The 23,091-nt window shown below is 47.4% G+C and overlaps 6 protein-coding genes across 6 annotated transcripts; 4 read left to right on the top strand and 2 right to left on the bottom strand.

The window, feature by feature from the left end:
- Window positions 1-399: 399 nt before the first annotated feature.
- Window positions 400-4,173, top strand: LAJ45_06413 (uncharacterized protein; the record flags this gene model as incomplete). Its single annotated transcript, XM_046115977.1, has 12 exons — window positions 400-934; window positions 998-1,284; window positions 1,355-1,408; window positions 1,479-1,540; window positions 1,605-1,761; window positions 1,821-1,932; window positions 2,016-2,030; window positions 2,086-2,258; window positions 2,316-2,639; window positions 2,709-2,765; window positions 2,832-2,894; window positions 2,962-4,173. The coding sequence occupies 12 exons, from the start codon at window positions 400-402 to the stop codon at window positions 4,171-4,173; spliced, it is 3,051 nt and encodes a 1,016-aa protein (XP_045970638.1).
- Window positions 4,174-5,036: 863 nt separating this feature from the next.
- LAJ45_06412 (uncharacterized protein) lies at window positions 5,037-7,304 on the top strand (the record flags this gene model as incomplete). The annotated part of the gene is made up of 6 exons (XM_046115976.1): window positions 5,037-5,336; window positions 5,447-5,756; window positions 5,850-6,007; window positions 6,094-6,151; window positions 6,206-6,833; window positions 6,884-7,304. The coding sequence occupies 6 exons, from the start codon at window positions 5,037-5,039 to the stop codon at window positions 7,302-7,304; spliced, it is 1,875 nt and encodes a 624-aa protein (XP_045970637.1).
- A 343-nt stretch (window positions 7,305-7,647) lies between these two features.
- Window positions 7,648-9,096, top strand: LAJ45_06411 (uncharacterized protein; the record flags this gene model as incomplete). Its single annotated transcript, XM_046115975.1, has 5 exons — window positions 7,648-7,945; window positions 8,031-8,127; window positions 8,235-8,900; window positions 8,955-8,985; window positions 9,046-9,096. The coding sequence occupies 5 exons, from the start codon at window positions 7,648-7,650 to the stop codon at window positions 9,094-9,096; spliced, it is 1,143 nt and encodes a 380-aa protein (XP_045970636.1).
- A 664-nt stretch (window positions 9,097-9,760) lies between these two features.
- On the bottom strand, window positions 9,761-11,514 carry LAJ45_06410 (uncharacterized protein; the record flags this gene model as incomplete). Its single annotated transcript, XM_046115974.1, has 3 exons — window positions 9,761-11,092; window positions 11,154-11,173; window positions 11,493-11,514. 3 exons carry the CDS (start codon window positions 11,512-11,514, stop codon window positions 9,761-9,763), a joined length of 1,374 nt encoding a protein of 457 aa, XP_045970635.1.
- A 4,996-nt stretch (window positions 11,515-16,510) lies between these two features.
- On the bottom strand, window positions 16,511-19,218 carry LAJ45_06409 (uncharacterized protein; the record flags this gene model as incomplete). The annotated part of the gene is made up of 13 exons (XM_046115973.1): window positions 16,511-16,734; window positions 16,792-16,936; window positions 17,003-17,189; window positions 17,251-17,372; window positions 17,447-17,729; window positions 17,785-17,924; window positions 18,071-18,115; window positions 18,173-18,319; window positions 18,388-18,720; window positions 18,818-18,868; window positions 18,921-18,961; window positions 19,037-19,076; window positions 19,138-19,218. The coding sequence occupies 13 exons, from the start codon at window positions 19,216-19,218 to the stop codon at window positions 16,511-16,513; spliced, it is 1,839 nt and encodes a 612-aa protein (XP_045970634.1).
- Window positions 19,219-19,942: 724 nt separating this feature from the next.
- On the top strand, window positions 19,943-21,412 carry LAJ45_06408 (uncharacterized protein; the record flags this gene model as incomplete). The annotated part of the gene is made up of 3 exons (XM_046115972.1): window positions 19,943-20,113; window positions 20,170-20,842; window positions 20,913-21,412. The coding sequence occupies 3 exons, from the start codon at window positions 19,943-19,945 to the stop codon at window positions 21,410-21,412; spliced, it is 1,344 nt and encodes a 447-aa protein (XP_045970633.1).
- Between the last annotated feature and the right edge of the window lie 1,679 nt (window positions 21,413-23,091).

Here is a 23,091-nt window from a genome sequence, read left to right as displayed (position 1 = left end):
CATGGGCAATTTTAATTCTCGATCTTCAACCTCCTGAGTCACCTCCGGTGAGAGGTGCATCATGAAACATTTTCAAAGAAACTGAAAATATCCACAGGCTATTCCCCATTCGTGAATTAACCGCGATATCAAGAATTAGCCAATCTGCTGCCCACGCTGCCAATGCCCGATAGCTTGAACAGGGATAGGTATTCACTGTATTACTAACCCGAATAGTATATGATCGGCATACAGTGATTGTTATTGAAGCAGATATGATTTGGGATGTACCAAAGCGTGTATTCCCGGGTTAGGTAGGTTGCCTAGGCATAGAGTCGACGTTGGTGATATAGTGGGTAATCCCCTTGTGCCCTTAACTAGAAAATATATATCTCCAATACAACTCAAACGCAGAATACGATGAGCGAACAAAAGCTAAACGCCGGCCCCGAAGTAGAGGAGGTCAAAAGACTCCAAGAAAAGGTTTTAGGATTTGAACAGCTACTCCAGGCCTTTCAGAAGAGCCAGTTAGAACAAACCCAAGCACTTGCAGCTTTCGCATCGCATGTTGGTGATAAAAAAATCAATACCTCTGCTGCGAATATTGACACCAATATCAGCACTAATGTCAAAGCCAATACCAGCACTGATACCGGTCCCAACAAAGATACCGGCTCGCCTGCCAGTACAATGTTCAATACGAATATCGGCCCTAATACAGGGGCCATTATGGGCCGGAAAAGCTCAGCAAGCTCACAGTATCTCCAAGTTCAGAGGAAAGCACTTAAATCTGCACAGCAACCGCAAAATTCTCAGACTCTTGCTCGCGGCAAAACGGTCAGTAAAGCAGCGCCTTACTTAGGAAATGTTAGCAGTACTCTACAAACCTTTGACCAAGATATCAGTATATGGGCAGAATTAAGCGGGATTGATGAAGATGCCTTGAAATCAAATAGTATGTAGTAATCAACATCCTTGACTACTGACCAGAAATTTAAGTTCAACTAACCTCAATTAGTGAAAATGCTCGAGGAGAGATTCACCAATACACCGATTCCCGATCCTAAAGCTGCCAGTGACGAACTAAGACGGGCAGGATTCAATTTCTCTTGGGTTCCAAAGGAAGGGTATGAAGAGGAGGAGAAACCGGATGACTTACGGCTCCCCGAATTCCTGAGTCTTGTTGGCGGCGGCCATCAACCGGTCGGTGTACACTTACGGGATTTTACGGATAGGTCCTGTGAGAAAGTGTTGTACTATGAAGCCACGGAATTTGAAGGTTTATGGCAGGCTCTTGCCAGACCAGTAAGACATGTCCTGGTTTCTATATCCGGGATTAGTCCAAATGCTTATCCAAGTACTACTTTGCCGGCAGAGAAAACTGGGGATGAAGATCAAAAATACCAGGATACGTCATGGCTGGGATAAAGTACGTATATGTACTTCTCTTTAGATCTGCATTAACCTATCAGTATAGACATACGCTAACCATGACAAAGATTTCTGCTTATGAGGCAATAAATGAAGATGGAGAGAATAATCTCACATATGGACGTGAAATGTTTGTATCTCCCTGAAGATATATATATCTGAACTGGTTCACTTATTAACCTTTGGTCGTGTAGAGTAGTCCGACAGCTCACTCCGAACGTCGCAATTGCTCTATTAATTTCCTGCGCCTATAGTGGTTTGAGGTTGGAGTATGTAGAGCCTCTGGATTCTCTTCTAACTGCAATGACAATTGCCCTTTCTCCAGAGCCACATTCGCTTCAAGACTTTGTGGTATGACGCCCCAAGTGGTCCCTCGTGGCTAAGGAGCAATTTACTAAGATGAGTTTCAGGGATATATGAACCATGATACCTTCGCATTCAACGCCGTATTTTTCGAACTTTTCGACGAAGCAAACCCTAATCAACGCAAAGCCACGGTTTTCGCTCCTAACTCGTACGGAGGTAAGAAGTTTGGATCTAAATGGGAGGGCGTCTTTGCGCCCAAAAACATAAATCGGCATTCCAAGCCTAAGAATATCCGCCAGACAACGCTTTCCCTTGTATTTGATTCCATGGCCACGGAAACCGGGACGAACTGGACAGTGACATCGATAGGCGAGTATTCTGATGACAAGGCCTTCGAAAAGCCTCGTAATGTGAAGGATGTGGAGAAATACACAGCACCGGAGGAAGTGTTTCTGGATAAGTTGGCGAGAGTGATTGATTGGGCTGTTGATGATGGGATGTGGAAGGTCTTGGACCAACTTGAGAGGGAACTAGGAGATCGGGTAACTATATCTATTCTGAACATGAACATTAGACTTACAACCTTTTATCTTGTATAGGCCGACGCACTATTTTTTACAGAGGAGAACGAGAAACTTCTCTTTGACGATCACCAATTTTCGAGGACAAAGAGGTACCACTGGGCTCTACAATGGCTTAAGAAGATGTCCGACGGTATCAATGAATTTGTTACGGCCATTGAAGAGTTCGAGAAGATATCTCTCCCCAATCTACGCAGAAACGCGCAAGCACATAGAATACGGTCCAGAGTGAGAATGGCGAAAGCTGAACTCAGTTCTGAAAAGGTGTTCGAAAGGAAGGTTGAGAGGGCAAGGAAGCTTAGGGCAAAGATCGAGGCAAAATATTCCGAGATCAAAGACATGGTGAGTAACAAGGTTGAAACATACAAGAAGAAAACTAAAGATCAAAAGAACTAACCTTTATACCTTCAGAGAGACGCATTGGTCAGCGCTTCTGGTGTGCTAGAATCACGGGCAGCGGTTTCTCAGGTATATATATATCTAGGTTTGGCCGCTAGTTGTATAGTAACCACTTGACTAATCCACACATTTCAGGCTGAAAGCATGCACACGCTCACAGTATTGATGATTATATTTCTTCCGCTTACTGTCGTGATCGTATGTATCTATGCTCAACGACTGTCTGCGGGATCCTAATCTAACGCATGTATGATGCTCGTTCTAGGCATTATATAGCATGCCGTTTATGCCCGAAACATATCAGACTCTCAGCGCCTTTGGAGTAACGATGGGGCTAGTCATCATGACTACTTTGATCCTGGGACTCAACCTCGGAAGTATCATCTTGATATTTGCGAATAAATCGCAGAGATTCGGCACGTACCTACAGTCGTCAATGCTCGTGGTCGGAGACTCCTGGGCAGAAAAAGGAAAGCTTTTACAAGATACGGATGAGGCGGAGAATCTTGTAAGGAGAGGAAAACGTGTTCCCGCTGAGCTTTGGTACACATGGTATTGCATGGTGTGGATTTTATTCCTCCTCCCCGCGACCGAACTCTATAAGATTGGTGGCTTGAGGTGCCTCGTGAACACTGGATATGTCAAAATGACAGCCAACTCTCAGTCTAATCCCCAAAACCGTTCCGAGCCGCTTTGGGCTATCGCAATAATCCCATTAAGGATTGCATTGCTACCACTACACTTTCTAACTATCATTGCCGATTATTTCCTGTTGCTGATTTTTTCCAAAACACTTGTTGGGTGGGATTGCTCATCTAGAGGTTTCATGCCCACCCCCGCAAAACCGATGAGTCCGAGACAGGGCACGATTAAAGGGGATATCGATTTAGACGAAAATATCAGACCGCAATGGAAGCAACGGTTGTGGGATCCCATCGCCATTTTGAAAGAAATACCAACCCGTGGCATTGGTAAATATCGACAACCTGAGAATCAAATACAAAACAAGTCGATACCCGTGGATTATTCGGGGAATGGAGAATATGCGCATAGCTCAATGGACCTACTCCTCAAAGATATTGTGAAGCATGAGAAGGATATTGGTCTAAGAACAAGCGTTTTTAGTGGATCAGGAACCACCTTTGGCGGTATAAAAAGATCAGGGCCTGTTGAAATAGTGTTTTCGAGTGGAGATGTGTCTGACAACATGAGTATTCGATCGGGTCTTATCAGTCCGGCGCTGTCAGAGCGACCACCACAATCAACATCAGATCCAGAGCAAGGTTCATACACTCTTCCACCTGTATCACCAGAATCAGCCACATCACCAACTTTACCAATGATGTCCGCCTTAACATCGAATAACTCATGGGAATTGCCGCACTTGGGAAATCTTGGTCGCACAATGAGTAGGAACCGAGGGCAAGAGGTTGATCCTGAGAGAGGGGAGAGACAAACTCTTATTATCCCCGAGTGATGCCCGCTTTTTCTTCCTTAGCTTGTTGTAGTAAGGAAGCGATAATTGGAAACAGTTAGGATTCGTGCTTTCATATTTATAAACCGTAGGTACTTCACATACGATATTTGCTGGGTCTCAGGAGCAAAAGAGTTGGAGAGAGCCGGTAAAAAAAATTTATACCTGTAATATATACAAATAACTCCAAGTGTGGCATCATGCAGTTAGTTTTATGAGTACCATGGTGAAGTTTATCTAAGTACGTTCGCAAGTTCGAGCATACCATATTTGTTTCATTAATTACAACGCCGAAAGCGCCAGCTTAGGATGTTCGCGCCTGATGTTACTGCGTAATGGCCGCAATCGAATTAAAAACCAGGTTTATAGTAAGTTGTTTGTGTCGTAGGGTGCTGGCAGCCTTGTTTTAAGATGGGCCTGGGTGGAATAGCTTGGCTACATGGAGCTAGGTGTTCCGTGCAGCTATCGAGTGATAAGACATGCTGCTATTACCCGGCTTGCCCCACGCGGAAAATTCCGTCCCCACATCTCGACTCCCCCACCATGGAAGAAATTCGAAAAGATATTCATCTCTATTGTAATTGTGCCTGATAGAACAGCTCATCGACTCATCAAAAGTATCTTAAATAGCGACAGACTGTTGGATGTTTAAGCGAGTGTGTCGACTTCCTTTAACTTCTGTTTCAGCTACTGGACCAGTGACTCACATCTACCGTCAAAACCCTTCATTCCTCCCCAACCGTTTCCAACCCATCCGTGATCTCAAAGTTGCCCCGCTCCAGTCCCACCTTCTACCCCGCTACAACCACCAGCAAGCAACTACAAAAGCCGGAGAATCGATACCAGCTGCAAACACTTTCGAAAAAATGAACGGTTTCCCTACCCCCCCGTCCATCGAGTCGCTCCAGGAGCAGCTAAGCTCGCTAGGAGTCTCTGATTCCCTCCCAGTGTTCCCATATTCCAACCCTACCACAAACCCCGTCGATATCTTCAGATGCTACATTTCCGAGACTCTGGCAGGCATTTCCGGCGTTGACTCGAAATTGATTTACGATGCGCTGGAATGGACTCAAAGCTTTGAGAAAGGAGACCTAATTCTTGCAATCCCAAGGCTGAGGCTCAAGGGGCAAAAGCCAGACGTCATTGCAAAAGAGTGGGCTGAGAAGGTGGGCACCTTACCTTTCTTGAAAGAAAAAAAACCGATTCTTCCCGGAGTAGCCGGAACATCAGAAAGGTTTCTTTCTAGCGCGCAGTAATAACTTTTGGTCCTCTACAGTTTCCGGAGAACCCGTACACAGAACCTATCAAGGCCGCTGGAACATTTCTCCAGTTTTTCTTCAAGACCGAGATCTTGAAACAGCTCGTTATTCCAACAATCCTCAAGAGGAAGTCGGCATATGGCCCCGTCAACACCGGCAAGGGCAAGCGTGTCATTGTGGAATTTTCGAGTCCTAATATTGCGAAGCCTTTCCATGCTGGCCATCTCAGAAGTACCATCATCGGTGGTTTCTTGTCTAACCTCCACGAGAGCTGCGGATGGGACGTTGTTAGAATGAACTATCTGGGAGATTGGGGAAAACAATTCGGTATGTCCCCTTCTAGTTCCGCCGCAACTATCACTTGGAGGGGCGATTTATGTACCTTTTAGGTGGTCTCTATCTGACTATGCTTTCCTTCAGGTATTCTTGGTGTTGGATTCAAGCGCTTTGGATCAGAGGAGAAGCTCTTGGCTGATCCAATTCACCACTTGTTTGAGGTCTATGTCCAGATCAACAGAATAATTGAGGAGGAGAAGGAGGTCGAGAAAAAGGCTGCCGAGGCCGCTGGGGTGAAGCAGGTAAGTCTTTGATTCCCCACAACCAGAATACCTAGGGATTCGGAGATGCCCCGTCCGGTGGAGGTGCTGATTTTCCGACTTCATAGACACACAATGGGCCTACCGATGAGGAAGCCAAGAACTTTTTCGTCAGGATGGAGAACGGTATTTCCCGGGAGCTTTGATACAATTTAGAGTCTTGGGACTGATAACCTACAGGTGACGAGGAGGCTGTTGCTCTATGGAAGAGGTTCAGGGAGCTCAGCATCGAGAAATACATCGCCACATATGCCCGTCTCAACATCCAATACGACGTCTACTCTGGCGAATCCCAAGTTTCGAAAGAAACCATGCAAAAGGTCTCTCAAATGCTCAAGGAGAAGAACATCTCCGAGGAGTCCGAGGGAGCTGTTATTGTAGATCTCACAAAACACAGCAAGAAGCTCGGAAAGGCCATTGTCCAGAAGAAAGATGGCACGACTCTATATCTTACTAGGGATATCGGTGCGGCCATGGAGCGTTATGAACAGTACAAGTTTGACAAGATGATCTATGTTGTTGCTTCACAGCAGGACTTGCATCTGCAGCAGCTATTCAAAATCTTGAGCTTATTGGAATTTGATTGGGCGGACAGGGTTCAGCACATCAACTTTGGGATGGTCTTGGGAATGAGCACCAGGAAGGGAACAGTAGTGTTTTTGGACGACATTCTCGCCGAGGCGAAGGATCGAATGCATGAGGTGATGAAGAAGAACGAGGAGAAGTACAAGCAGGTTGAGAACCCTGATGCTATCGCCGATACTGTCGGTAGAACCGGTGTCATGATTCAAGATATGTCCGGAAAGAGGTTCGTAGGGTGTCCAAATAAGTCGCCGTTCTTATAATTGACATTATTAGGATCAACAATTACAACTTTGATCTGGACCGTATGACCTCTTTCGAGGGTGACACTGGCCCATACCTACAATACGCCCACTCCCGTCTCTGCTCGATCTCCCGCAAGGCTGCGATTCCCGAGGAAGATATCCTGAACGCCGACCTATCCCTGCTGACCGAGACTCACGCCACCAACCTTCTCCGTTGCCTCGCACAATACCCAGATGTATTGCAGAACACCCTCAGGACCTTGGAGCCCACCACAGTTGTCACCTGGTTATTCAAGATGACTCATCTTTTGAGTTCCAGCTATGATGTTCTCAGGGTTATCGGAGAGGACCCGAAGAAGGCTGCGGCCAGGCTTGCCCTCTACGAGAGTGCCAGACAAGTACTCAATAACGGCATGAAGCTGCTGGGGTTGTCGCCGGTTGAGAGGATGTAAGCTGAGATACAGCCATCATGTTCACTGGAGCACCCATAGATAGTGCGTCAATTAGAGAGAGTGTTTTTTCTTCTTTTCTTTTATTTCTTTCAGAGCTTTAGTTTGCCGACCTTAACTGTATATATGAATACCATCCTGTGTTTACCGTGTTTATAAGAATTCTAGGAGACCATTCACTTGCCAATAGTAGTAGTAGTTAACCTTTGTGTGAGTACTTCAGGCCGCAGCGTTACACAGGACACAGGTCTTGGCACTGCCGCCCCACAACTTTCCTTGAATTAGCAACCATGAAGCTCTAGCTAGGTCTACAATAGAGCAGAGAGTAGACATCATAATATCAACCATGAAGGACCAAATCCCAACAGGCTCATATGTCATCCGCAACAGGCAAACCTCCACAGTCATCCACGTCGACAACCCCAACACCACCAATGCCTCGCTGAACAAGAAATGGAGCGTTGTAGCCTGCGAGCAGAACGAGTCCAGGTATCCCGAGCAGCAGGTCTGGTGGATCGAGCCCATCCCAACCAGCGGTGACGATGATGGAGAGGCTGTGACATATTCCATCACGAACTGCGCGACGGGGAGGTGCCTGGATGCGAATCTGGGGGGTGCGAATGCTTATTTCATGCCGAGACATGGTGCGTTTGAGAAGTGCACCCCGGGGGAGCTTATGAGCTATAGAGATCATATGGGTAACTGTTGCTAATTGTGTACGTATAATAGAAGTTACGAAGGGTGAATGGCGGCTTGTGGCCTACCAGAACAGCGGAGCGCCATGGCAGAAATGGAGGATTGAGAATGTGTCGGATGATAAGGACGAGTAGGTTTCTATCTATCTATCCCACCAGGCAGCCAACCAGCTACCTAGCTAGCCACTATACAGGAACATATCCACGCCAAGCACCACTGCTAACCTGTGCTGCCTAGGCCCTACTACCGCATCGTCAACGTCTGGAACAACGAGCTCCTCTCCATCGCCCGCTCAGGCGCCGAAGCCGGCGAATCCGGGCCCCGCTGCAACATCGGCAAGGCCGAAGCCACGCCCATCAAGACCTGGGAACTCATCGTGCCCATCGTCGCCTTCCCGCCCGGCTGGTGCCGCATTCAGAACTGCGAGACCCTCGACCTCCTCAGCCAGTCGTATCTCTCGGGCCCGCCCGTGCTGCTCAAACCCTCGGCCGCCATCCCGCCACCGCAGCCGCAGTCCCGCGAGAGCTGGACAGACCAGTGGGTCCTTGCGCACACGAGCTACCTGTTCCCGGACTTCAAGATCACCACGGGGGCCAACACGTGGTGCGTGCGTAACCGCCTCACCGGCGGGTATCTGGGGTGCGTGTATGCCGACAGGTATCCGTTCATTGGCGGGCAGTGTAGTGTGTCGGCGAATGACTGGGACCTGACGGAGGACGATATCGCGGCCCATACGTGGAAGCTGGAGATTGATCCGGGCTGCACGATGAATTGGAAGCTGATACACCATAAGACGGGGTGTCTGCTGGAGAAGGGAGTGGCGGTGGTGAGTGGTGGGGTGGAGGTGCTGTGTAGGGATAGGAAGTTTACGAGGGGGAATAGGCATAAGACGTGGATGTTGATGTGAGTATCGAGAGTTCCAAACTGCAAATTAGGCAATGGAAACTGAATAGATAGATCGCCGGTTGTTGAGAGCGATGAAGCGGAGGTAAGTGAAGATGCAGACATGGCGGGTTTCGAAGCTAACTCACGGGATTCTAAATACAAGGCACCACCGGAATATGAAATCCAGGCCCATCAACCTGTGAGGGCGCCATAATCTAGAGAATAGCGAGATACATCATTAAGCGGTTAGCTGCAGGAGCAAGAGAGGTCTTATTTTGTTTCCTTGTTTGGTAGAATGGGTAAAATGTTATTTTTTTTCCCTATCTAAGCTATTCTAAGAATCTTTTTTCCCGTACGTTTCTTCGTTACAAAGCTGCAAGCAAATCTATCCCTTTTTGATACCCCACCCCCACGCCAAAAGCCCAAACCAGACTCCAAATGTAATGCAATGTCAACAAATGAAAGAAAAATGTGCAAAAAAAAGTTATTCACAGAGAAAAGAAAAAAAGGTGTGTTGTTCCTCTACTGAGGCTGTAAGACGCAGCCTCCACAAATGTTTTTGGTACAAAGCCAGAGTCTCCTAAACGACTACTTTGATTCGCTGTCGAGCACTTCGTCCAGCTGGTAGTACGTCGGGGTCTGTCTGCTTGACCGGCAGCTGGTCTGGCCGCTAGATGGCGACCGTCAGATCCTAAAGCCACCTTTGGTGGGGGTGTTTTCCCGGGAATGGCAAGATTGATATATACTGATGGGAGTTATTATGCTATTCTCTGCCAGCTATATGTTGTAGTGATTGATGATGATGATATGGTCCAGGAAGGAGGTCCTAGAGGGCCTTTGGATAAAGATATACGACGAATGCCATGGTGTTTGGCCATTTATCGGCAGGCAGTCTTCTCCGAGACAAGCTTGAGGTAGTACTGCCCCACCATGTGGAGGGCAGACTTGCCAGAGGCATCCTGCTCCATGATCTTTGCGCCCTGCTTGAGCAGGAAGTTTGACACGACTCTCGCACCCTGACTGGCCGCCAGATGCAGCGGAGTCTTCCCGTACTTGTCCTTTGCCTCGACGTCGGCGCCGGCCTCGAGCAGCAGCTGCGTAACGGCGATCATGTCCCTCCTGGCGGCATAGTGCAGCGCCGTGGATCTCGAGTAGTCCCTCACACTGACGCTCGCCCCCCTCTTGACCAGCATATCCACAATCTTTGCATCCCCCTCTCTCGCCGCATAGTGGATGGCAGCCCTTCCCGCCCCATCGCGCGAGTTCACGTCAATGTCCTCCTGCTCTAGCAGAGAGCGCACAAGCTCCACATGCCCATAGATGGCCGCCAGATGTAGCACATTGCGGCCATACTGGTCCTGGTAGGAGCGCGGGTCCTCGGCCTCCAGCAGTAGCCGCGCAACATTCTTGGCGCCGTGTCGCTCTGCCTCCAGCATGGGCGTGAAGCCGTACGCGTCCACAATGCCGGTTTCGCCGCCGTACTGGAGCAGCAGGCGCACGCCCGCGACGTGGTCCTTGGTCGCGGCGATGTGAAGCGGCGTGAGGCTGCGGTGGCTGCGGACGTTGGGCGAGACCCCGCGCTTGAGAAGCAGCCGCATGGTGTCGCCGTCGCGGCGGCGGGCAGCCTCGTGCAGCGCGGTGGGGCCAGAGACAATGTGCATGCTGTAGCGGGCGTCGAGGTCGGCGCCCATGTCGAGCAGTAGGCGGATCATAGCGCGGCGCGAGTTGTGGATGGCCCAATGCAGGGCGGGGATGGCGTGGCCGGAGCCGTCGTTCTTGTGCAGGATGAGGTTTGCGCCCTTAGACAGCACGTGGGCTAGGAGCTCCTCGGGGTCTGTGGGGATCACTTCTGTGGGGGTTGAGCCGGCGACGGTGAGTTCGGGGCTGTTTGCGAGGAGGTAGCGCGCCATGGGGGCGTTGTGGTTGGCGGCCGCACAGAAGAGGGCGCCGAGGGAGTGGCGGGGGTGCAGGGCGGTGGTGCGGATGAGGGGGGAGAGGGTGAGGTAGAGCTGGACGGAGGTGCGGGCAAGGGAGCTGATGTCCGCCAGCGGGAGAGAGTCGGTGAGCATGTAGAGAAGCTCAGTGGGGAGGGTTGTGAGCGACATTGTGGGGGGGGGGGATATTATATTGTCGTGGTGCTCAGATGGACGGATGATGGATGGTGATGAAGATGATGATGGAGAAGAAGAAGAAGAAGAAGAAGGGAGAGTCTGTGATGGGAGGTTAGTCGTAAAGACAGATATATGACAGGATGGGGTTATGTGTATATACCTTTTCAGTCTGTTCTTTGTCTGTGTGTATATGTGTATGATCTGTATATATCCGTGTCTGTATATCTAAAGTCCTTTTAAAATAAAAAAAACACGTACCGCAATGAAGATATATATATAATAACAAACAACAACACTGAATAGCCAGAACAAGAAGCACAGACAGACAGACAAGACGCACTCTTTATGTATCGCGCATTCCCACCACCACCTTCCTTACCTGCTTGCCTGCCTGCCTGCCTTGCCCATGCTTGGTGCTCGGTCTCCTTCGGCCATCGTCACCGCCCAAAGCGGAAAGGACACAGAATGTTCCACAGACGGTACCGGACTTGGGGCTTACCGGCAATGCGGTACAGGTGCATGGGTTGGGGTGGCCGGAGAGGCGAATGGGGGAGGGATGGTGGGTAGGGTGATGGGGGCCAGCCATTGTTTGTGGTGGGTTTGTTTGTCTGATGCAAGGACTATAGGGCACTCACTGGTAGTGGCATGTAGGCAGGTACTCTACATACTCTACATACTCTATGGCATGGGATGATGCAGGCTGTGACCTTCCCTGGGGCCTGTGCACGGGTTTGAGGTCAGGGGTGGGCACGGGCTGTGGGAGAGGTGTGCTAAAGCGATCGTCGCCAGGGTCTACACATTAGGGGGAAGGGGAGAGGAGAGGAGCTAGCTAGCGAGTAGTGATTCAGATATTAATATCTTTAGTAGATGTCTACTCTCGGAAGCTACTATTCTTGATATTCGAGGGATGGACAAGAAGAAGTGCAGTCCTCACTCAGAGTTATTTGCGGATAGAGAGTGAGTGATGGTGCAGTGCAGTGCAGTGTGGGAGGGGAAAGACTGACAGCTACGTGGTGCCAACGCAACAGCGACAATACCTCGCAAAATAGAGCTTTGAAGAGCATCTTCTTTTTCCTTCTTTCCTAGCTACAGACAAGGCAGGAGAGGTAGCGATCTCAGCAAAAGAATGATATTCTGGGCGTGGCTCAATGGATTTAATTACTATAGATACACCACCGCTTCTAAGAATACCGGAATGTGGGGGGGGGGGGGGGTTGTAGAGCAGAGGGAGGGAGAGAGAGAGAAGTGTCTGTTGCTATTATCATCCTACCCGGCGTGTCTTTTGTGAGCCCGGTCGAACAAGCGCCCGTGGTAAAAATAGATACGCGAGGGGAGGAGAGAGAGAGACAACAATCCACAGCATACAAGAGAGGCTCAAGCCACGCGAGATATCCCCATCACCTTCCCATCCATCACGTCTTTTTCCCCGCAGACAATAACGTGCTCGCCCGCTCGGGTAAAGATAAGGATTCACAAAAATTGCATATTGATTGAGTGCTCTTCTCTGTTCTTGATGTCCGTCATGGCTGTGTCTTGGCGCCTTGCGCCATCCTTGCGAGTCCAGACACTGAGACATGAATCCATCCAGACAGCCGGGTCGATGCGAGACACACACACACACTCACACCAAAAATAGAAGACACCCCTCCCCCCCCCCCCCCCGCACCGACAATCCCTCACACGTGGTGCTCGTGCGCTGTCGATGGAGATGAGGGGGATTTGAGACTTGTTGATACTTTGATCGCGAGATGATCTACTCTACTTAGCGAGGGAGGCAGGTGGGTATGTAGGTATTCCGGGTCTTTGGTTTGCTACGGTTTGCGCTTTGCTATATATAGTTCTTTACCCCCTTTTTCGATGTTTACTTGCATGGATAGATGGACAATATCGTCTTGGGTTTAATTTCGCGTGTTGATATTTACAGCAGAACATCGATCGCGAGCCGTCACATCTAGCTAGGTATGTAGGTAGCGAGATGCAAGTAGGTATTATATTCCGATTCCGGGTCTAGTGATGTTATATATAGGAGCGCGCGCGGCGTGCCTGACTCTCTGTTTCCCGTTGATAGAGATAAGGGTAGAGATATTCGTGGTAACAATCAAGCAGATGCCGTATATAGCACGTATATAGGGGGGTTGAGACTCTACTCTATTTTCGCATGTTGGCGCTTCTTGTAGAAGGGGATGGAGGATTATATTTAGTCTGTGTAGAGCTCTGATAACCCCATGGTATCGACACTGTAATCACGTCGTAGGATATCAACTATTGAAGCTGTCCCCAGGGCTCATGAGCTTCCTGTACTCTAGTCTATCTCGCCATGAGCACGCCAGCTTCAACATATTCCCAACATATTACTCCAGCCAAGTTATGTATGTAGTCTACTCCACCGACAGCATCCCACCCCGCTGCAGCCTTCCCAAGTATGCGCCCCCAGGGCTACTCCCACCCCAGTGTAGGTACTCTACCCTACGCCGAGAACGCACCGGCTGCGACCATGTGCGCCCGGCGTAACATACTCTACTCTACAGCTGGGCCGGACGCACCCACAAGCATCCGGTAACGGCAAGGCACGTGCAGTGCCCTGGGGTGCTGGAATGTGGTCACAGTGACCCGGGTCGGGTTTGGTTGGTGGGGCACGGGTCGGGTTGGGATGTGTCGGTTGTCGCTGACCTGGCCGGCGCGGGTTGTGGTGGTGGTAGGGTTGTCTTCGGCCCGGTGGAGGGGCGCCAAGGCTGGAGTTGTGAACACAGCTGCGGATGAAGTGGCTTGGACCTGTTAGACTCTGTTGTGGTATAATAATTGCGATTTTGCGCGGTTTTAAATAACCTGCCCGGAATTAATACTAGAACTTGTGTTTGGTATACTGAGGGCATACAAAGTACTCGCTGTCACGCTCTGATTGTATTACTTATGTGTACTGACGGATATTGAACGAAAACGTACAGTATGTAGTTTATACATTATCCGTAGGAGATATTGAAATGTAAATACATATGTAGCTAACTACCATGACCTTAGAAACTCAACACCATATAGTCCTAGAGCACGACTCAGTATAAAATGCTGTTTTCTACGTATACTAGAGGCTCCAGCCGACTTGCGCCTGCGCTACCTTGTCCTCTGCAAAAGGGAGCTCTGGGGCAATATTATAATGGTCAACGTGCCTCTGAAGAAGGGGCATCCCTTGTTTGTAGGTGAAGATAACGTTAGTTGGAGAATAACCCTAGCCCTAACCCACAATATTTTTTCTTCCTCTCCTTTTTTTTAGTTCTTTGGTTGCGTGCAACTCTCTAACCTACAATATGATACCTGGCGAATATCAGGGCTGATCCTTTGTCATCTATATAAATCTCCTGGGTACCAGGTGGAGATATATGCATACTCATGTAACACGTGATTCTTCCATTCTCCTTTTTATGAGTCATAATCAAAGCCTTTACAGGCTTATTCGGTTTAAACCCAGGGCTCTCCACCACATGGCTCGAGATATAATGAGAGATAAGGCCTAGTACTGGTCTCGTATTTTGTTGTGCCTGTACTCCCGAGATAGGCACGCGAAAACCGGGTGAGCAGTTGTAAGCCAAGACCCCAACAAAATTTAAAAGGTTTGTATAAATTAAAGTGTATCTGTGTCTTCCGTGATCCTGCTGTTCATGTTACCTGCTTCCTGATCTAGTTGCTCAAAGGATATATACTTGATAAACGCGAGCAAATGTTTGAAATTTACGGTGGTTCCCGGAAGTCATTTGGTAGACGCTCGGGGGAGGCCTAATTAAAGCTATTAATTTTACTAACACTTATGACATTGGTATATCTTGACTAGGAGATTTGAATCGGTCTCAACAGGAAATATATTACGTTTAATTGAACTGTTGAGAACAAGGCTTCAAGACCTCTCGTGCGATGGGGACACAGTTTCCATAAAGCGTGCTAGAGTGCCCTGACGCGTTTCAAAACACACAGATAGGGATTAGGTTTGGTTCATGGGGTAAAATGCCTCGTTGGATTCGTTGCCTGGGGTCTGTCCTTTGCTACACTAACCGAATATGGTATGACGCAGGAATATACGAGTGACGGAGAAAGATTCCTTGAGCCTTGAGTGATATTCTATGACGGAGTCGAGTGATGCAATATGATTTGATCGGTGGTTCGATAGTTGGGCCGTATTCACTGGTGCTAGTAGTTGAGGTTGAAACCTTATAGTGAGGGCTGATATTGGTCGATTTAGTGTCATTACGGATTATCAAACTGCGTATAATATGCGTCGTTGTTGGGGTTATATTGTATGAGAAAGGGGATACCGTAAGCAGAATTGATTATTCGAGCTGCCTGATAGATCCAAGACTCAGTCACTAGGAGCTCTGGTAATATAATTGAAACTAGTTGCCCAATTGCATGGTTTGAGGTTAGAGCTAATTCCAACATGTTGACACCATGTACCTGGGTTTAATAAACCTATGCATCATGCCAGCCTCTACCAGACATGTTAATGCATCAATTTGCACATTGCCCATACGAAATCGACGAGGAAAGGGCACAAATGATGCATTAACTCGGGACGTTATTTGTAAATGCATCACCTGATGCATTATTTGATGCATTGTTTGATGCTTTTACTCGGAAGGTGCTCAGGAAACGATTTTAAAACGATTAATGGACGACTTATGGGTTCTTATTTTACACTTTTGGATCACATACGACTTTTGTATCCATTTCAGACGACCAATCAACGACTTTACAATGTACTTTCCTCATCATCCTCCATTCATTAATTCTACAAATGCTAAGATACCATCCTCAACCATGGTGTAGTAGATATGGTATTGAGTAGTTGAAGGATTGGCTCTAGTTCAAATCCCCCAGCGCTCACATTTTGTTTTTATTACCGCTATGGGTAATAGGTAAATGCCTACTTTTAATGCATTAAAAGATTCATTGTTTGATCCATTATTGATGCATTTCCACGCATATTAAAAGTAACACATTTAAAGTACGACTTTCGGACGAGTTTACCCATATAAAAAAAAGATGCATTGCCCCACCGAAAAAAAGATGCATTAAAAGATGCATTTACATGTCTGGTAGTGAGCCTGTATATGGGCCGAGATCGAAGGTTGGGAATACAGGATTCAAAGGAAAATATATGGTTAAGGAAAGAAATCGGAGGAGATGACTCTCAGACTTCTGCGGAGGCTCCTACCGGCGGCGCACACAGCTATTTCGTGCAGAACGAAAGCGGATGAAGATTCGGATGTGTTCAAGTAGTTGCAATATGGCCATTTGTTTACAAAGATCGCAATTTGAAAGTCAAAGTCTCAAAAGCAATTACTGATTCAATATGAGACACCAGCTCGGTTTATACTAGGTTGATAGATCGAGATATCAACTCTAGTCTTGCCTCTGACACCCACAACCGAAAAAAAAGGTCATCAATATTTAAAGAAATACACATATTTTACAGTGATTCTAAGCCTCCTTTCTCAGCTTCGGATAGTGGTCCTCCAGCCCCAGTCTGCCTCAGGCTCTCATGGCATTGAAGTCGTGTATGTAAGTTGCTTTAGCAGTTCCATACTTGACACCATCGAGCTCCAAATGGAAAACAATAGCAGCTGACTTTATTGTGATCACCAAGTTGAAGAAAACCTCGTAGAAGGGCTGTCCATTTATGCCTCGCGAGAGCCGAAAACGACTTTTTGAGACATTGCTGAGGTCAGAGGTGACTTTGCAGAGCGTTCGAAGTGCTGATAGCGGTAAGCAGTTGCTTCGATGAGTACAAGGGACCACTATATATAACTTACTTCCGTTGTGAGGTCGATTCGAGTATTCTGGCGCGCTTGTTCCCGCATATTCATAGAGGTCATCATAGAATATCAAGCTATCACTCAGTCCTACATTTCTATAGTAGGTGATTGAGATTGGGGCGTTTTCCGAAACTTGGTCGCCCTAATTCATCTGTTATCAGTAGATGTTCGACGCTAGTTTTCCTTTGCTCATTTCGGATATCCGTACATAGTTGATGAACCAGTCCATGACATTTTCGCACCTCTGCCTACCAGAGTATCTACATATTTCCATATTTTCAATTGGGTGTTTGCCATGGATGAATGCGGCGAGAATTTTGGTGCCGTAATGTCTTCGTGCCTTTCGACTGCTGATGTGAATGCCGTGCGCAGCACCGCGCGCAACAGCACTCCAACTATATTTGGATGTCAGTTTTCTAATCCAAGGTTAAATCTTTCGATAGGTATGTATATTACGCGTGTACAGGTTGAAGAATCTCCGGCGACGATCTGTGGATTCCTTTCCCCTTCTTCAATTCGTTCTGCAAGCGCTGATATAGATATTGGGAAGAGCCAAAGCCCCCAACCAAGAGGACAGCCTATATGTTGTTGGTTAGAGAAGGAAAGATCTGGCGGTGCGCACACCTCACCGCGACCAGAACAGCAAACGTACCGAAACTGGCGACACTCCCGCATGCTGAGCGTCAACCACATCGATTTGGTTTTGGACAAGAGGAACTATTCGATCAATGATAGGATCAAATATACCAAGCATGTCCTCCCGTGTAAAAGTAAACTCGCCACATTCGATCCCTGCTTCGGGCTTATCTGGCAATCCACCAGCAGCGCAAACAAATTCATCATCGTCTTCTGCATTTGTAAAGTTTCGTTTTAGGGATTGGTCAAACTCCCTAAGCATCCTATTTAGTGACCTAGTCTTCATCTTATCAAAGTTTCTGATACGAGTTAGCATGGATATCTCTCTACCATGAGGTGGCTAGCAATAGTTACTGTTTCCCCGCGCGTGATATCACCAAGTCCTCAAATCTTTGGTTGAGAAATGTAGAGCCGCATAATTCTCCTTTACCACCGGCACACTCTTTCACCGAGATATTTGGGCTGAGTGACAGGATCTCGTATGATATTAGGTCCTATGAGTTAATGTCAGTCAATGCAGAGGGAGCTCATCCTACCACCTCATGGTAGTTCGTGGCATGGTATGTGAAAAATGAGAGACAACAATTGCAGACTGGGTTTGACGATATACGGGGAAATATCAATGTAGAGAATAACTTACAACGGTCCCACCGCCGCAATCAACCACAACAAAGACGTCACCTCGCTTTTTCACGTCTTAGCATAGGGAATTAATGTCATGGGAAGGGTGCCGAAGCCTGACCTTAAGATGCGTAGACTGGAGATCCTTCAAGAGAGTCCATGCTGCAGCAGCGTCTGGCTCAGACATCAACTCAATCTCATCCCTGCTCCCCAAACCTGCGCCAACAGCGGCGTCCAGAGTTAGCGCCTTTGCGGTATCGGTCCACATCTGGCAAGAAAATATCAGTCATGTCAAAACAACGATAAAGGGGGGGCTCTTTTGTTCATATTGCGTACCGCAGGAACTGTTAATGTGTATTTTATTGGTATTGCGTTCATGAAAACCTTTCCGTAGGATCGTTCTAAGGTTGCAAGCGTATGCTTTCTTAGGCACGAAAGGTAATCCGAAACCACATGGACTGGTTCTTTCGATTGTGGGCCTTCTGGAAACTGGTCAAGCGTTCTGGAAAGAGTTGAGGAGTTTTTGCTGGCATACTGGGTTGGGTCCAGAAGAAGCTTGAACCAAGCCAGTTTTTCATCCTTTTCGTTGATCTCATAGCCCCACTTGTGTACTTCTCCAGCAGCGTTATATGAAATCTCACTAGGTACTTTCTCAAAATTCCTCGGCTCCTATTGTGTGAAACAGGAACCGTCAGTTCAGCACAAGATCATTTCCGGATCATAGATGTGGTTATAACGATGATGATCAGATGAGAGGTTCATTTACACCGGGCCAATTCATTATTGAGATAACATCGTCTGGTTTCGCAGTATCAATCTAAAGAAATCATTAGCGAGTTTAAGAAGTTGCGCGTTGCTTGGCAGCTTACATATGCGACTCCAGAGAACGTCGTTCCAAAGTCTATCCCCACTTTGAGGCAATGAGCGGCCATTTTCTATTGATTATCAGCTGGCAGGGAGTTTGGAGAGCGAGGTATGTTTCCACAGGTGCTAGTGTATCGTCGAGCTTCCAGAAGAGTAGAGGGCTGAACGAGTAGTTAGTCAAGATTCTGCTCGTAATGCTGTGGAGGTAAGGAGCACTAGTACTAATATATTGTCCGGCGTCCTTATCTCAAAAGATTGCCTATATATTGGATGCCTTAATATTATTGGTAAACAGGTTTTCATCGCGACCCTTGGTTGCAATCTATATCTGGACACGGTCCTTGTGCTAGCCCGCGGCAGCTTATACATCCATACATGTGCTACTACTTTACAGTTTTCATACTCTAAAGGTCTAGCACATCTGAATGGACGCCTTCAGCCCTAGCCACTCGAACAACCCCTCGCCCAAATTTTTGATTAAGATTGACTAACAGGCGGTATGAAGAATAGTTTCTTCGTTTTTGGAGCTAACTACTGCAGCTGTATTCCCGTAAGGGGAGAGGTCTATTCAATGTAAGGTAGAGTCGAAACCAAGTTGATTTCCAATATAGGTATACCTGCTATGCGCGAAGGGAAAAGTGGTGTGTAGATACTATACTTTATAGGTGTATGTATGTATACTTGAAATATATAGACACAGTGTGCTGATTGTTAGATGGGGGCTTGATCGCAGCTTTTCACATGGATAGACTGGCTCTGCCAATGATCTGCCCAAAATAGCCGTTTGCGGGGTACAACCTTTATTGGCCGAAGCTATCAAATCTATGTAGGCACTTTAGAAACCCATAGCCATCTAGGGCATAGGTCATGTTAATATCAGGCAGCCATATCTCGTAACGCCTGGATCCCGCCAGCACTTCCAATCAGTCCAACATTTCCATATTGAAAAGCTTAAAGCACTACAGAACGGCACTTCGTACGAATTCTCGAGGTCTTATACCGTTTAAAACCAATGCAAGTTTACAATATGATCAAAGCCGCTATCACGGCCACCAAACACATTGAAAGCCCAGCAGAGAACGGGGCTTCCCATAACCGTGAAGGTGGCCCCCGAAGCAGCATTTCTTTGGACCGCACCCAACCCACCGAGGTGGAATCTGGTGCCGGGATCATGGAACCTCTGCCCTCTGCGCGTCTAGTACGTAATTCTTCCAATATATTCCTATCATCACGTCCGTTAATAAGAAAACATAGGCTGCACAGGGCAAGCATGCAGAAGAGCGAGAGGTTCTTCAGAAAGAGCGGGATTATTATAAGAGGCGTGCCGAGCGATATAAGGAGAAGAAGGAAGAACTCGAGAAGAGACATGCTGCAGCAAGGAGGTCACTCAAAAACAAGGAGACTGAGATTGGATCTCTCTCTCAGAAAAACAAAAAGATGACGTTTGAGGTAGATGATCTCAAGAAATTTATCACCAGGCAGGATCGTGAAATCACCGCCCTCCGGGAGGTGGTGGATGAGATGAAGAAGCTTGAAGAAACGTTGGCAGTAAAGCAGCAGAACATCGCCGAACTAACCGAAGCAATATCAAAATCCATACCTAGCGTCAATACAGTCACAAGAGACGATGCCTATTTCGACGGAGAGTTTTCGGGCTTAGCCGGCGCTATTCGTCAATGGGCCTTCAGATATTTCCGCAACGGACCAGAGGTAAACCACAGAAGCCTTCCACCGAAATTGCAGGAGGCAATGGCAGCTACTATCAGTGATTACTTCCCGGTGCCGGATAGAACAGTTGTGGTAAAAGATATCGAAGCGTCGGTCACCGAGTTGATTCTTAATTGGGCTTTTTGCTGGCCGCAGTTGGCATTTAGAATTCTTGGCAATAGGCGCCCGTCTAGCATGCTAGAAGATTTTTGGGGAATTGGTATGTGAACGCTCGATCAATGGTGCATTATTGGTCTAGGAACAAAGCGAAAGCAACATCTAACCGCCAGTGCGAGGTGCGTACTTAGACCGGGAAAGACAAGAGCTACAAGCTCAGATGATAAAAATGCTCATGAGCAATCCAAAGTTCAAGGAGGCTTTACGCACCCAAATTCTCCGTCGGACAAGCCAAATTTACCCGCTATTTAGTAGCCTTCTGAAAGCAGGATGCGATGATAAATGCGAACTGGGGTTGTTCTCAATCCTGGAGAAGGCGGCCCATCTCGGATTCGAAACCTCGCGACAAGTGTCGGAATTCTTACTGCCTCAAATCCAGCCAGGTTCGGTATACTTGGCTAGTATCATGGAAGACACGTCCGACACGGTCGATGAGGATGAGGAGTCGACCGGAAAACATTCTCACCATTTTACGGTTCAGACGGTATCGTTCCCGCCAGTACAGAGAAGGGATCTAGATGAAACAGGCACGTTTATTAAAGAGCCGGTGACAATTCGTAGAGCGATGGTAACGGTTAAGAGCTCTCAGAAACGGGGTGACGTGGTTAGGTAGATGGCCATGGAGAGGTGGCCCGTATCCTACATATATTTGTGTTGAAGTATGTAGTGTCTGAACTGGTCGACGGGAAGTTTATGATATTGATTCAATGTATCAGGGGATTACTTAATTTTTCTATGCTTTGAAACACTGCCCAGAAAAAAAAGCCAGAAAAAAAAGCCAGAAAAAATGCAAAACCGGCAAGATATTCATATAAACCTCTCAGCCCTTATGGTACAACTGTTTTGGTGTAAACCGGATAAGCTATCCCTCCTGGGGAGGATAAAAAATAGTCCGAATTTCCTCTTTGGGACGCAAAAGATAAGTTACAGCCATATGAGGGTTATTTGTGACCCAACGTGGTATAGCTCAATGCTGTTTATATTCGAAATTATGTATGGATAGAGTCAGATCATGATATTGAATTTCATGGTGAGGTTTCTCCTCCCCACTGAATTAATCACAAATCTATCAACCAGCATCCTCAGATAATCTCCTCTAGTGATGGGCCTGTAACAGTTAGAAAAGAGTAATATGCACATGAGTCTGGCGAAAGCGGCATGGGTGACCTATACCACGCCCATACCTGCCTCCATATATCATGATATACCGAGAGTGATGGTGATAGTAATGGTGATGGTTGTAATGGAGCCACTGGCATTCCAACTGTTTGGTGTATGAGTACAGAGAGAGGTAAAATTATTGTAGAAACAGGGGTCTAAAAACAGGCTTTCTGTGGCTGGGCAAGCCAATAGGACTCCTCCCATATTTCTACCGCAAGCTGTACACACAGGGCCCGGTTACATGCCGAGAGTTATTGTTCGAATTGCACAGTGACATGCAAGTGCCGGCAGTGTGGTTAGTTATCAGCTGTCAGAGTAACTACATTCTGAGCGCTAGGAAGTTTCATGGACCGGTTGGTTAATACGCTGGGTTATAAGGAGTTGGATTAGTCAGAAGAGTTCTATCGGTTTCTATGGCGTTCTGTTTGTTGCAAGGGTATGAGTCACTTTGGATTTGCAATCTTTGGGTATATCAGGACTAGTACGCGTCCGAAATACCGCCATAACTCGAAAAATTGGCTAGCTTCCAGAGATTAGAATTACTTGTATGGGAAACCTCTGATGTAGATCGATGTCATTCAAACAATCACTCGAGTGATAATCCCTGGCCGGAGATAGCCAATTTTTCGAGTTTTGGCGGTATTACCTCTCGCCTATTACAGACTTTGCGCTGGGAGGTCCGGAGTCTTTTTTAGTGGCTCGGCGGGTGTTGATCATTGGCTTGGCTTGCATCGTTGCATCCAGCAGAAAGTTTAGATCCAGTCTGTAGGTCAAATCTTCGTATTTGACGTCCGCCACTTCAAATGCTCACAACTATTTCAGTTTTGCTCCGTTCTTGAAAATTCTTGAAGATTTAGAAAGCCATCCTCGCGCAGAATGTACACAGCCTATGCTATCCTGCACAAGCGCCAGCGAGATATCGCTAAAGTTCGTCTTTTATCATCGAAGGTGAAAAGGACCAATACGAGATGGCGAGGGCAGGAAAGAGAAGACGGGGTGTTGGATTTGAACACTTTGCACCCGGATACCTGGAAAACCTACTTCAGATTTACCCAGGAAGAAGTAGTACGCCTATCGGAAGCCCTCCAGCTACCTGAATACATCCACGGTGACAATAGAATAAAAGAAGAA

Source organism: Morchella importuna, assembly GCF_003444635.1.
Source record: "Morchella importuna strain M04M26 chromosome Unknown Morimp01GS019, whole genome shotgun sequence".
NCBI classification, from domain to species: Eukaryota; Fungi; Ascomycota; class Pezizomycetes; order Pezizales; family Morchellaceae; genus Morchella; species Morchella importuna.
Note: the sequence above shows the minus strand (reverse complement) of the source record. Positions and strands in the feature narration are given on the sequence as shown.